Here is a 13,345-nt window from a genome sequence, read left to right on the forward strand (position 1 = left end):
AATATTATACATTCTATTATATGTTCGGAGGATTTACTTATAACCCTGAGAACATGTCATGATCAGTTAGTACTTGGAAAACCTTGGCACAGCCTACAAAAATGCTAAGTGCGCTTTCTAGAAATTGTAAATTGTTGCATCAGAATTTTAACCTAAGAACCATAGGTAGAAGTCTGATTATGTTTATCACAAGAAAACAGAGGCCAGAATCAATTGCTAAATTTAAGAGAATTAGTTAATATCTGTTAAAATAAATCAATATGCCATGTGTTACTGGCTAGATTATGTGAAATTGGCATATATTGGTAAAACATAACTCCCTCTATATTTAATAACTGTGACATAATGTGAAACTATTGTGGCGATTTTCAAAATCTACGCATAAAAATGGAGGTAAATGTAGTGTTGGTTAGTGTTATCAGGGAACACAGAAGCCTACAGTAAGTATAAACTAATCTGTAATCAAGTCTGCTTATGTTAACGCAAAAAAAAAAGGGAATTAACCTCCTGTCCACTGGATATGAATAGCAAACTACTTTTTGTGATAACTGAGAGGAAAGTAGAAGACAAGTTTTGGAAGCTAAAAGTAAATAAGCCACTTGGGGCTGAGAGATTATATTGAAAGAAGCAACAAAAGAGGTGAGTAAACCTTTAACCATAATTATGAAAGCATTCTAGGATTCAGAGAAGGTTCCTACAAATTGGAGACGTAAAAGTATCTCTCCCATTCATAAAGGAGGGAAAGTAAGCAATTGCACACTTTTAAACTTGACTTCTGTTGTGAATAAATAATGGATTCAGAGGTTAAAGATGTAATGCAGGATATCTTAGCAGGAATGCAGTTATATGGCAATCACAGCATAGATCTGTTAAGGGGAAACCTTGTCTGACCAGTTCTTGTCTCGTCAGACCTTGTCTGACCTTCCTATTAAATGGTGTTCGTTTTAAAAGTATACTCAAAAATGATCAAAGGAAAATACAATTTTTATAAACAATGCTGAAAGTGCCCTCTGTTGTAACAATACATAAATTCACTCTTTTGATTACTTTTTGAGAGACATGACCAAGAGTTTGTGTCAATACGCTCCTGGCTCTATTTTCAATGCCTGTTTTGAGCTGCTGAATGCTTTGGGGACTGCTGTTATAAGCTTTCTTCTTTAATAACACCCATAAAAAGAAGTCTGGAGATGTTAAATAAGGAGACTTAGGTGACCAAATTTTTGTGATATGATTTGATCCTCAAAACACTCTTGCAACATTTCAGTGGTTGAGCATGCTGTGTGGCAGGTTGCCACATCCTGTTGGATCCAGACATCTCTTTAATTTTCCTATAGAAATGCAATAAACTGCATTATGATGCCTTAGTAAACATCAGAGTTGACAGTTTTTTTCATAAAGTATGGCCCAACTATCCTTTATCAAGATATGCTGCACCAAACACCAATTTTGTGGGCATGTAAGGGGATTTTGCAAAAAAAATTTGCAGATTTTTGGCACTCCATATTCTCCAATTTAATTTTGACTGTTGATGGGGCTACTAAGGTGAAACCATGCTTTGTCAGTGAAATAATTTTTTTTCCCAAAATTTCAATACCTTTCAAAATAAACTTTTAAACTAGCAATAGTACCTAATCTTTTAACATTATTTTGAAATTGAAGCTCATGCATTCTGTGGATTTGGTAGGGAAAATGTTTTAGGTGTTTTTATAATGAAATGAGCTGAGCCAAGTGATACTCCCCTTTGAAAGCTGAGTTTCCACAGAAATTTTTTTGGAGATTGCAAAATTTGTTGTGTAATATTGTCAAAAGTATCATATGTAAAACCATTTCTTTTTTCATGTTCCTTATTTCCAACTGATCCACAGTCATGAAACTCCTTTATTATCTTGAAAATTACAGCTTTGCAGGAATGGTCAGGGTTGAATTTTTAACTGAATTTTATGACTGAAATTAGCTGAATTTTTCAACTAATTTTTGTTGTCTTACATTTACCGTAAGACTTCATTTCCACATAAGATATCACTAAAAAAACATGTTGCAGAATGGTATATGATATGATGCTAGTTCAAAAGAAATGATGCATATGACTCCAAACACAGATTGTGAAAAAATGAACAATCAAATTGCAAAACTCTCACTTCTTCCAGTTATATAATAATCCTCCACTAGCACTCTCACACAATTACACCAATGATTGCTACTTGGTAGCATTGAACTTAACACAAATAACATGGATTTACTTTTAAAACGAACAACCTGTATAAGATAATCACAAACAGAAAAAAATTGTATGCAAAAAGTAATTTTGACATCATGTATTTTTATTTCAGTATAGTTTTAGATTTAACTTCTCCAATTTGTACCACAGTATAAACTGGAGCCATGTGGCTTTAGGGACAAGTTACTGCTATATTTTTTGATAAAAGGAGAGGTTTCAATTTGAATGGCAGAAGACAGTGTGGTTAACTGCTCTTCAAGGATTAATGTTATGGGTGGGGTGCTACAGCGTTCTGTGCTGGCTCCCTTACTCTTTTGTTGTTGTTATGGGATTTTCTGGTGCAAGGGCTGCATAGGCCACATTATGCCTTAAACATATAAGAATATATGCACAAAGTGCCTATTGTCTTCACCATGATTGTCTGTCTATCTGTCCATCTGCATGTTAAAAGGGGAAACTGCTTCTACAGGAATGGGATACACTTAAATAGAAAGGGTGAAAGAATATTTGCTGATGCTATCGAGGCAGTGTTAGGTGGGTTGGAAAACTGCTAGCTTCAGGGGATACACAGAATAATAGATTAACAATAGCTGCTGACAGAGGTGAAAGTGATTCTTGCACTGCTTCTATTAGAATCAGCAGCAGCCTGAAAAACAAGGTGCAGGAGATTTCAGAGAGTGCTGGCAGTCATTGTGGAACAAATAAATAAATGGGCTATGTTAGGGTAGCTAAGAATAGGCACAGGTGCATGTATACTTGCGTGTACACCAATGCTAGGAGTTTGGTAAATAAATTTGATGAATTTGAAGCGTTGGTCAAAACATCAAAGGCAGATATTGTTGGGATATCAGAGATGTGGTGTCACACAGATATAAGGAATGCAGAAAGAGAATTTGGAGAGTACAATGTGTACAGAAAGGATAGACAGAACAGGATGGCAGGAGGGGTTATGCTATTAGTTAAGAAACACATAAAATCCAAGGAAGTACAGCCAGTCAACACGGGCAGACAGTGCAGTGTCAAGTCAGTTTGGTGTGACATAAGCAGTGAAAAAGCAAAATTGAGAGTACGAGTGTGTTATAGGCCTAATGACTCCGATGAGTATAATACACAACTGTACAGAGAAACAGAGTGGGCCAGTAAATCAGAATGTCTTATAATGGAGGATTTTAATTTCCCAGATATTGACTGGAATTTGTGGGTTGGTCACACACACTAGCAAGGCTTTTGTGGTTTTATTGGATATTTGTTTTCTGTAGCAGCACATTTGGAAGGCAACTAGAGGGAGTAATACTCTTGATCTGATTATCAGTAGTGATTCCTCATGCATTAAGAATCTGCAGATAAAGGAACCACCAGGTGACAGTGATCACAATGTGCTGAAGTGGGATTTACTCAAAGAGGTACCATCAGGGGTAAAGAGAAGGGTTTTTGCTTTCGTAAAGGTGACAACGGTGGTCTGAGACAGTATTTAAATTCTATACGGCGGGACCAACTGATGATGTTACCAACAGCAAATTCAAAATGGGAACATTCAAAGAATATATCTTGGAAGCTACTAGGCTTTTCATACCAACTAAGAAATATTGTTCAAGATTTAGGCCTAAGTGGATGTCAGATATACTAATGAGACATGTGGCAGAGAAGAAAAATGAATGAGATACATATAAATTAACAGGTGACATAAAAGCCTACGATAGTTTTAAGCTGGTCTGTAACCAAGTCACAAAGGAGGTTAGGCAGGCAAAGGCAGATTATGAGAAATCTTTGGCAAAGGATGCAAAGAAAAAAGCAAAGAATTCTTTACTTATGTAAACTCTAGAAGGAAGGGGAAGAATCAGATTGGTCCACTTGATATTGATAGTTCAACTGTTGATGATCCTGCTCAGGTAGTTAACAAACTAAACTAGTATTTTGCATCTACATTCACACATGAGGAGTTATTCAGGAAGGGGAATGCCAGAGTTGAAGTAAACTCTAGCAGTGGGCTAGCTGATTTTGTAATAACTGAGAGGAAAATGGAGGAGAAATTGTTGAGGATAAACATAAAAAAAGGCACCTGGGGTAGATGGGATCTATCCAGTTATATTAAAGGAGGCAGCGAATGAAGTAAGCAAACCCTTAGCCATAATTGTGAGAGCCTCCTTGGACTCAGGGGAGGTACTCGTGGACTGGAGTTGTGCAAATGTGATCCCAATTCACAAAGGAGGATCAAAGGGTGATAGAAGTAATTATAGACCTGTTAGTTTAACTTCTGTTCCAGGAAAATTAATGGAGGCACTGGTTAAAGAAGCACTGCAGGATCATCTAGACAACACTTCAGTTGTAGCTTGGACACAGCATGTGTTTGTTAAGGGGAAGTCTTGTCTGTCCAATTTGATTGGATACTATGATGTGGTCACAAAAGAATTGTGATACAAAGGATTAATGGAGGCACTGATTAAAGAAGCACTGCAGGATCATCTAGACAACACTTCAGTTATAGCTTGGACACAGCATGTGTTTGTTAAGGGGAAGTCTTGTCTGTCCAATTTGATTGGATACTATGATGTGGTCACAAAAGAACTGTGATGCAAAGGATAATTTTGATATCATATATTTGGATCTTAGAAAGGCTTTTGATACTGTTGCACAATGGAAGACTGCTGCACAAATTGGAGCAGTGTGGCATTGGAGGCAAATTGCTGCTATGAATAAAGGGATGGTTGAGTGGGAGAAGACAGAGAGTGGTAATCAATGGACACTGCTCTTCATGGACTAATGTTATTAGTGAAGTCCCCTAGGGTTCAGTCGTGGGTACATTGTTGTTTTCTGTATTTATTAATGATATTGATGATCGTATATCAGGCTTAATGTCCAAGTTTGCAGACAATATGAAGGTTGGCAGGGTTGTTAATGACACTAATGATGTACACTGCTGCAACAGGATCTAGAAAAGTTGAGCAGTTGGGCTGAGAGGTGGGAAATGAAGTTTAACATTGACAAATGTAAAGTACTGCATATGGGAAGCAGAAACCCCAGAGTAACATATCAACTCTGTAGTACTACACTGACAGTGGTAGAGAATGTAAAGGATCTGGGGGTAATTATGCAGGCAGATATGAAGTTTTCTGAGCATTGCAGATGGACTGCAAGAGTAGCTCATGGTGTCTTGTCAATGATATACAGGAATTTTTGTAGTAGGGATAAGGAGGTGATTATCCCCTTGTATACGACAATGGTCAGGCCAAACCTTGAGTACTGTGTACAGGTCTGGAGGCCTCATTTTAAGAAGGATATAGAGCTGTTGGAATGAGTACAGAGAAGGGAAAAAAGATTAGTGAATGGAACAAAGGGTTTCTCTTACAAAGAAAGGCCTAAGTTTTGCAAATTACAGTGTCTGGAGACTAGGCACCTGCGAGGTGATCTGATTGAGGTGTATATGTTGTTGTTGTTATTATTTGGTTTTTAGGAGCATTAGCAACTAAGGCCATATTGCTCCGGGATTATGCGGTGGTCATTCCCTGACCTTTCTGCCACCTCCATATTTGGTGGTGACGGGCTCGAACCCCGGTCTAATTAAGAAGCATATGCTACACACTGCTGCTCCTTCCCACCTGGATATGGAGGCACCCTCTAGGTGTATAAAGCCTTGAATGGTTTGAGTATGCTCAATGCTGATAGGATTCAACACTTGGAGCAAGTGGATGGGTGAAATGAGAAGAGTTATTTTTATTTTATTTTTTTTTTTTTTTTTTTGGCTGATGGTATATAAGCTTGCTTTCTTGCATCATGTGCCTTTATTAATGCTAATGCAGTAACTTGAATCCCAGGGATGGATTTTCATGAAAATTTATAATTTACTCTTATGAAAGATTTTTTGAAACATCCACATTTCATTAAAATCAGACTAGCAGACATCTGGCAATTATTATTTTTTGTCCATCGGTCTGTCTGCATGTAATAATCCAACTCACAGTGAATAAATATTCATGGAATTTTATATTTGGACCTTTTAGAAATATTTACCAAGCCATCCCCATATTTCATTAAAATCATACCAAGAAAATTTCAGCAATTATTTTTTTGTCCGTCCATCTACACACAATAACTTCACTCCTAGTAGAGCCAAATATAAAATTTCATTTTCATGAAACATAACTTCTAAGAAATGATCCAAAGGTTAGCAGGTAGTTAATCACAAGGATCAGGGTATGCTACTTCGACAAGACCTAGAGAAATTAGGCAGACAGACTGAAAAGTGGCAATTATTTAATATTGATAAATTTAAAATACTGCATTTTGTTAGCAGAATTACAGAGTTAGCAGAATAAAATTAGGGAGTACCACATTCAAGGTGGTAGATAATGAAAAAGACCTAGTAATAATTATACAGTCTGACATTACATTCTCTGAGTGGTGCAGAAGGACTGCTAGAATAGCTGTTGGGACCCTGTCAATGATATACAAGAATATTGGCAGCAGGGACAAGGATGTGATTGTCCCATTGTATAAGTCAATGGTTAAGATGTGTCTTGAGTACTGCATGCAGGTCTAGAGGCTTCATTTTTAGGAAGGATGTAGACATGCTGGAACGGATGATGATATGAGCAACACGGACCTTTTAGAGGTACAAAACAGTACCTATATCAAGAAAGAAAGAGGTACTGTTCTGCTAACTGCAGTGTCTTGCAACTAGGTACTGCAAGACCTATAGATTTAAATGGATTGAGTACACTAAATACTGAAATTGGAAAAGTATAGTTCTGACTACATGTGCAAAAATTTGCTTTTAGCAAGAGAGTAACCGATCGTTGGAAATTCCATGTGGTGTTGTAAAAGTAGGTAGTTTAAAATAAATTTAAGGAAGGCTTAGACTAATTAAGAGGTGATGGAGAAATGATGTGGGTAGTTTTCTTTTTTTGGCTGATGCTGTTTAAGCTTGCTTCCTTGCATTATTTACCACTACAATTACTAATACTATAAGTTTAATAATTTTTCCATTTGCAATTTACAAAAAAATAGACAGTATTTTTTTTTGTTCATGCAGTATGATTTAATTGTAACTTTTCAAAAAAAGGAAGACTTTAAAGATTAAAACTTTTTTAGTAAAAATTTTTAAACTTCTCATATATGTTTCTAAACTCACCATAATTTCCTTGTTGTATCTGTTTTGATATTACATGTACTGCTGGATCTGATGGTGAAGGTGGCAGTGGTCTTCCACCCAAAAAAGTCTTCAAATTTCCTAAATTGTCTGGCCAAAATTCTTTTTTTGCAAATGGTGGAACCTGTAATTTAAAATAAGCAATATTTTAATTAGAAAATATTTACTCGCATGTTCTTATGAGAGGGCAGTTTCAACATACCCTGAAACATAATATATAAGAATGTTCATAAAAATAAGTAAATGTCCCTTTTCCTATACTAAACTAATCACAAACTGAAATTTGTGCTAAGAAAACAGTTTTCTCTGGTGACAACAATCTATGATATGCTGTTTCACTGCTATATGTCACTTTGGTATTGGTATACTATATTTCAAAAAAAAAAAAAAACATTTTCCTTTCAGGAAGTATTAATCTCTATTATTTACAATGTAATCCATACTTAGAGAAATAGACAATTTAAATTTGCAATCAGAATTCCAAAAAGTAACATTGGAAATTTTAAATTATAGAATATAGACATGCTTTAAGCATAAAGAAAGAGTTTAAGAAAACTGAAATCCTAAAATTAACCAGTTTAGGCACTTTTATTTTAACATTTTAGATATCTGACCCAGAAGTGATCAAATGGAACCTGACAGGTCCCTCTCTAAAATAACTATTGTGCATGAACTGTTCATTTAATGATAATATATGAAGGTTTCAATACCTCTAATGTATAGACAACTTTTATTTGGGCAGTTTTGGAAGTGAACAATTACTGTTTACTCATAATTATATGTGCCTGTTGAGTCCTACCTGACTATTTACTATTTTTAGCATCAGCATTATTAGGAGGCATATGATGCAGGAACGAAAGCCTACACAGCACCAGCAAAAAAAAAAAACTCTTCCCATTTCACCCATCCATTCACTCCAAAAGTTCTTCCTTGAATTTATTTAAGCTATCAACTTCCACAATGACAGATGAAAGTTTATTACAGAAATCAACTACCTTCTAGCTAAAGGCAAATTTCCACACATCTATTCTAAAACTATCTTTCCTCTATTTAAGTTAATGCCCCTCAGCTTCATAATCTGAGCAAGAAGAAGAATCCCATCAGTCTTATAACCTCAATCATATCACCTTGCAGGTGCCTAGTCTCCAGATGCTACAGTTTGCAGAACGTCAGCCCTTCTTGGTAAGAGCACCCATTTGTTCCACTCACTAATCTTGTTACCCTTCTCTGTACTTGTTCTAGCAACTCCACATCCTTCCTAAAATGAGGCCTCCAGACCAGTGCGCAGTACTCAAAGTGTGGCCTGACCATTCTGCTTCAATGAATTAGTTTCAGTATAATGTAAACAATACAATGCTCACCCATTGACTAACTTAATTAAATTGATTAAATTAACTAATACATTAACAGTAGCCACTGGCAGAGGTTAAAGTGATTCTTGCACTGCTTCTATTGGAACGAGCAGCAGCCAGGAAAACAAGGTGATGGGGTTTCGAGGACTACTGGGAGTTATCGCAGAACAAGTAAATACGTGAACTGTGTTAGGGTAGCTAAGAATAAGAACAGGTGCATGTACACTTGGCTGACCGGGCTAGCCAGGTGGGTAAAGTGCCTGCCTGGCAACCCAAAGGTAAAGTGTAAAAGTGCGTTTAGGGTCAAACGGCACCAGGGATTTCCCCCATCTCCGCGTTGCTTTCACTGGGAAATGCCAGAGATTTAAAAGTATATGGATATTGTATATGTGTAGTATCATGTACAGTTGTTCATCTAGTCGTTTAGCCGCTAGACCCCTACTGAGGCCCAACGTTGCTCCACTTTCGCTCCGTGGAGGCAGAACAGGAAACACCAGTAGACTAAGATTTACTTTGGCAGGTCCTGCTGCTTAATTTCCTGAGATTTCAGTGGCTAGGACCTAAAAAAAAAAATATATATATATATTTTGGTAAATTCGATGAGGAATAACACTAAATTTTTGAAAGGCCGAGTGTATGGGCGAAAAACGTAATTTGGAGATGATTAAATCAATTCCGACGTGTAGGGCATTCGCTTGAGTATGTGCAGGTAGAGTGGGTGGGGAGACTGAAGTCTGGGGGAAAAAGACAGAAGTATGGAGTCGAGAGAGGAGGCAACCCCAAGTCACAGTGGGGCATGCCCATGCCCCACCAGAAGGGAGAGTGGGAACGGCAAGAAGGGGAGGAGACAGTAAGACAGTCACCTCCCCCCACCAGGGATAGGGGTATTAAAGATGAAAGAGGCTAGGGAACCCTCTTCAAGTCGCCAAATGGTGTTTGGCAGCTGTGCTGCGTTAAGTCTCTTTTCTTCAATGTCGAGTCGATTTCAGTCCAGTCCAGTTGCTCATGGGGTAAGCCCTGTCCTTGTGTTTTTCACTTACTTGTTTCAAGGTTTTTCTCTGTAGTTTTTCTCATTGGATAGTATTTTATGGTCTTATACAGTTTAACTTGTGGTGGTCTTTCGTCAGAGATTATTTATGGTAATTAGCAGTTTTCTCCTCTCGAAGAGGTCCTGTGCATATTGAGAAAGTGCTCTGTATTCCTCTTATGTGTCAATGAAGTTGGATTCCAGTTCTTTCGGAAGATAGTGTATCTTTGTGATCAGGATGCCTCTGAGATCTTTGTAGTCTGGGCAGTCGTAGACCAAGTGATTCCAGTTCTCGACCTCCCCACATGTGCAGTTGGGGGTCCTCAACAAGGCCGAACCTGAGCAGCTTCTCCTTAAAGGGGCCATGACCAGTAAGGAGTGAAGTCAAGTGCTTCCCCGGAAAGTACCAGGCCGGTTGCTTGGGGTATATTTTGCTGAGGTCGGGGAGGCATTTTCTTGTGATTTCTCCTTTTGTTGTATCGGTCCATCTTTGTTGCAACTCCCAAAGAAGGTAGGCCTGTAATTGGACTTTTTCTGTTTTTGTACTACTCGCTGGGTCAATTATGAAATCCTGGAAAATGGCAGCAACCCCCCTGGCATGCAGGAAGAGCAAGCCAGCTTTTACAGTCTCCAAATCAAGGGGGAGCGCTCCAGCAAACACCTGCAATGCTGGTGTGCTTACTGTTCTGCATGCTAGTGTGGTTGTTAATAAAATGGTCCTTTGTATCATATCCAGAGTTCTCCTATTGACTGCAAGCGTCTTGTTGCTGTACCACACTGCAGTAGCATAAGTTATCGCAGGGATGAAGGTTGCCTTATAATACAACATTAGTGTTGTTTTTTTAATCCCCAGTCTTTTCTCATAACCCTCGCCACCAGTGCCAAGTGACGTCTTATCTTCGTCCTTATATATTGTAGGTGAGATTGAAAGGATAAGTTTTTGTCTAGGATAACTCCTAGATATTTCATTTGGTTGGCAAGTTTAATTGTCACACCTTCTATTTTAATTTGGGGTGGACGTCGTATTTGCAAGGTTCCTTTTAATTGAATAGATGTGGTTTTCGTCGGTGAAACTTTTAACTGGTTTCTTGTAGCCCAGTTTTGTATTTTCTGTAGAGCTTGGTTTGTGGTGGTTTCCAGTTGGGCTCTTGAGCCAGTCTCAATGGTAAGAATAAGGTCGTCCGCAAAGGCCTGACCCCGATCAGCCCCAAGTCCAGGTTCAGGAGCTCATTGAGGACCATGTTCCGAAGAAGAAGTCACAAGATCTGTACACAGGGGCTGCCTGATGGGCAGCCCCTGTGTACAGATCTTGTGACTTTTTGGTAGTTGGCATTTATTTCTATTTTCCTGCAAGATAGGTAGTCCTCCATTACCTTGTATAGGTTGATAGGGACTGCAGCCACCCTTAGTCTGCCTAGGACGTTCAGCCACCATAGTGAGTCGAATGCCATGGCAAAATCAATTGAAATGACTAGTAGGTATTTTTTTCTGTATTCCTGTGCCTTCCGAAGCAGGTTTCCAAGTGCATCTACTGTGGAGGAACCCGGCTTAAGTCCGAACTGATTCCTAGGCACCAGGTTTGTCCTCTCATAGTGGTTTTTGATTCGCTTGTGCAGCAGTCTCTCATATAGTTTGCTGACCACTGAGAGCAGTGTGATAGGTCTATATGACTCTGGGCAGTCCGGTTTTTTGTTAGGATTTTTTTTTAAGTAACAACTTGGTGTTTGCTGTTTTTCATGCTGTGGGAGGAATTGTGGGGAATTTGTCTGTTTCCAGGCATCTGTTGTATTGAGTAAGTGCAGTGCAAATTCTGCAGTTTTCTTCAAGATCTCTGGTTCAATCATGTCCAGTCCTGGGCATTTCCGATTTCTGATCTTGGTGGCAGCCTCACTGAGCTCCTCCAGGGTGAAGGGGGGTTCGATTGCCGAGGTGTTATAGTTTGCGTTGTCCTTGCAAATTTCGTGTTGTTCTTGCATGGTTAATATTGCTGGTTCCTTAAAGATTTTGTCCAATATGTTGCCCATTTACTACTCCCAGGTGGTCATTAGGTTTCCCTCCGGTGTCCTGGTAGTACTAATGACCTCACCCCTGGGGAGCTTATTGGTTATCACCTTGTAGACTAAGCCCCAGGGATCAGTGTTTCCAGAAGTAGACACTAACCACTTCCAGGAACGCTTCTTAGTTTTTTTTTATGGTGTCTGTGTAACGGTTCCTAGCTTCTCTGTAATGTTGTCTCAGGACCTCCACCTCAACTTCAAGCCAGGTTCTGCGAGCTCTCTGGAAGTCTTTTCTTGTTTTTTGCATTTGTCGTCGTAGTACTGCAATTTCTGGTGTCCACCAGGGTACTGCACCAGGGTTTGGGTTTTCTCTTTTTATCGCTCGATCACTGATGTTAAGTAATAATTTTGTAGTTTCTCTCTGAAGGTCATCCGGGTCACTCCGGGGGGTTTATGTTTTCCAGATTGTGTCTAATTGCCGTGGTGAGCAGCTCTCTATACAGTGTCCAGTCTGCATTTGCGACTGCATATCTCTTTTGTGGTTGGTTTGTTTGAGTTATTCTTGTTAGTTGTCTTTCAACTGAAAAGGTTATTGCCCGGTGGTCTGAGGTGGTCCATGCTTCTCCCAATCAGTCACATGTCCAGCCATACTCCTGGTGGCCAGGGAGACATCAATTGTGGCCTCCCAGAGGGTGCTCGAAAATGTCGGCAGATGATGGGGTCAATTTAGTACAGTTAGATGGGATCCTGCAAGGTAGTCTTCTAAGAGTTCTCTTCGAGTTCCTCGCCTGTCTAGGGTGACGCTGTGCCATGCTGGGGAGTGACAGTTAACGTCAGCTCCAATGATGACTCTTTGATTTGGTAGGGTATCCTGTAGGCATCGGAGGTAGTTGATTGCAAAGTCTATATCTCGTCCTGGTCTGCAGTAGAGTGCCACGACATATAGGGATCCTAATGCTGTGCCAAGTTGTGCACAAGCAGCCCATGGAGTACACAGCTGTGTGATTTTAGTTGTGCTGATGTTGGTGTTTCTTACCAGAACCGCAGCCCACAGGGTGTCGTCATCCATGTGGATCACCTTGTAATTGTGTGGGTACCCTGCGACCCGCTTTAGATGTGTATACGGTTCCTGGATTATAATGACATCCAAGTTTTCATCTTCGGCTTTGTTTCGTATCTGGTCAGCCACTGCTCTGGCCCGTTGTGCGTTAATTTGGATTATTTTCAGCATATCTGTGTTATAATTCTTAATTCTCATTCGCATATTTGATCCTGCTTTGGTATAAGGTCTTGGTTCATTGGTATGTAGGGCATTTTGGGTCCCTAAGTGAGTGCTTGTGGTCTAATTTCATAGTCTTGCAGTTAACGCAGGTGGGTTCCTTATCTTTGTGGGGGCAAGGGTTAAAATCGTGGCCCTTTTCAGAGCAGTAGCCACATGTTGGGGTGGTTTGTGCACACGTGTGTGTGTGTGTTGTGTGGCCAAACTTGCAGCAACAGTAGCATTTCGGTATGATTACTTGTTCGTGATAGCGGTAGCTTCCCCATTAAAAGAAAACCCTTGTTTGGTCTTTCAAGACCTTCCAGGTCTCCAGGGTAAGCTCAACT

General features: G+C 39.3%; 1 protein-coding gene across 1 annotated transcript in view; it reads right to left on the minus strand.

The window, feature by feature from the left end:
* Positions 1-13,345, minus strand: part of LOC150089906 (uncharacterized) — a 550,032-nt gene that overhangs the window by 418,534 nt on the left and 118,153 nt on the right. The window contains exon 4 of the mRNA XM_090389700.1: positions 7,347-7,488. Coding sequence (XP_090245826.1) covers positions 7,347-7,488 — 142 coding nt within the window. The remainder of the gene's footprint in view (positions 1-7,346; positions 7,489-13,345) is intronic.

The sequence above is a fragment of the Mastigoproctus giganteus genome, chromosome 2 (genome assembly GCF_048544385.1).
Source record: "Mastigoproctus giganteus isolate SK-2022 chromosome 2, ASM4854438v1, whole genome shotgun sequence".
NCBI classification, from domain to species: Eukaryota; Metazoa; Arthropoda; class Arachnida; order Uropygi; family Thelyphonidae; genus Mastigoproctus; species Mastigoproctus giganteus.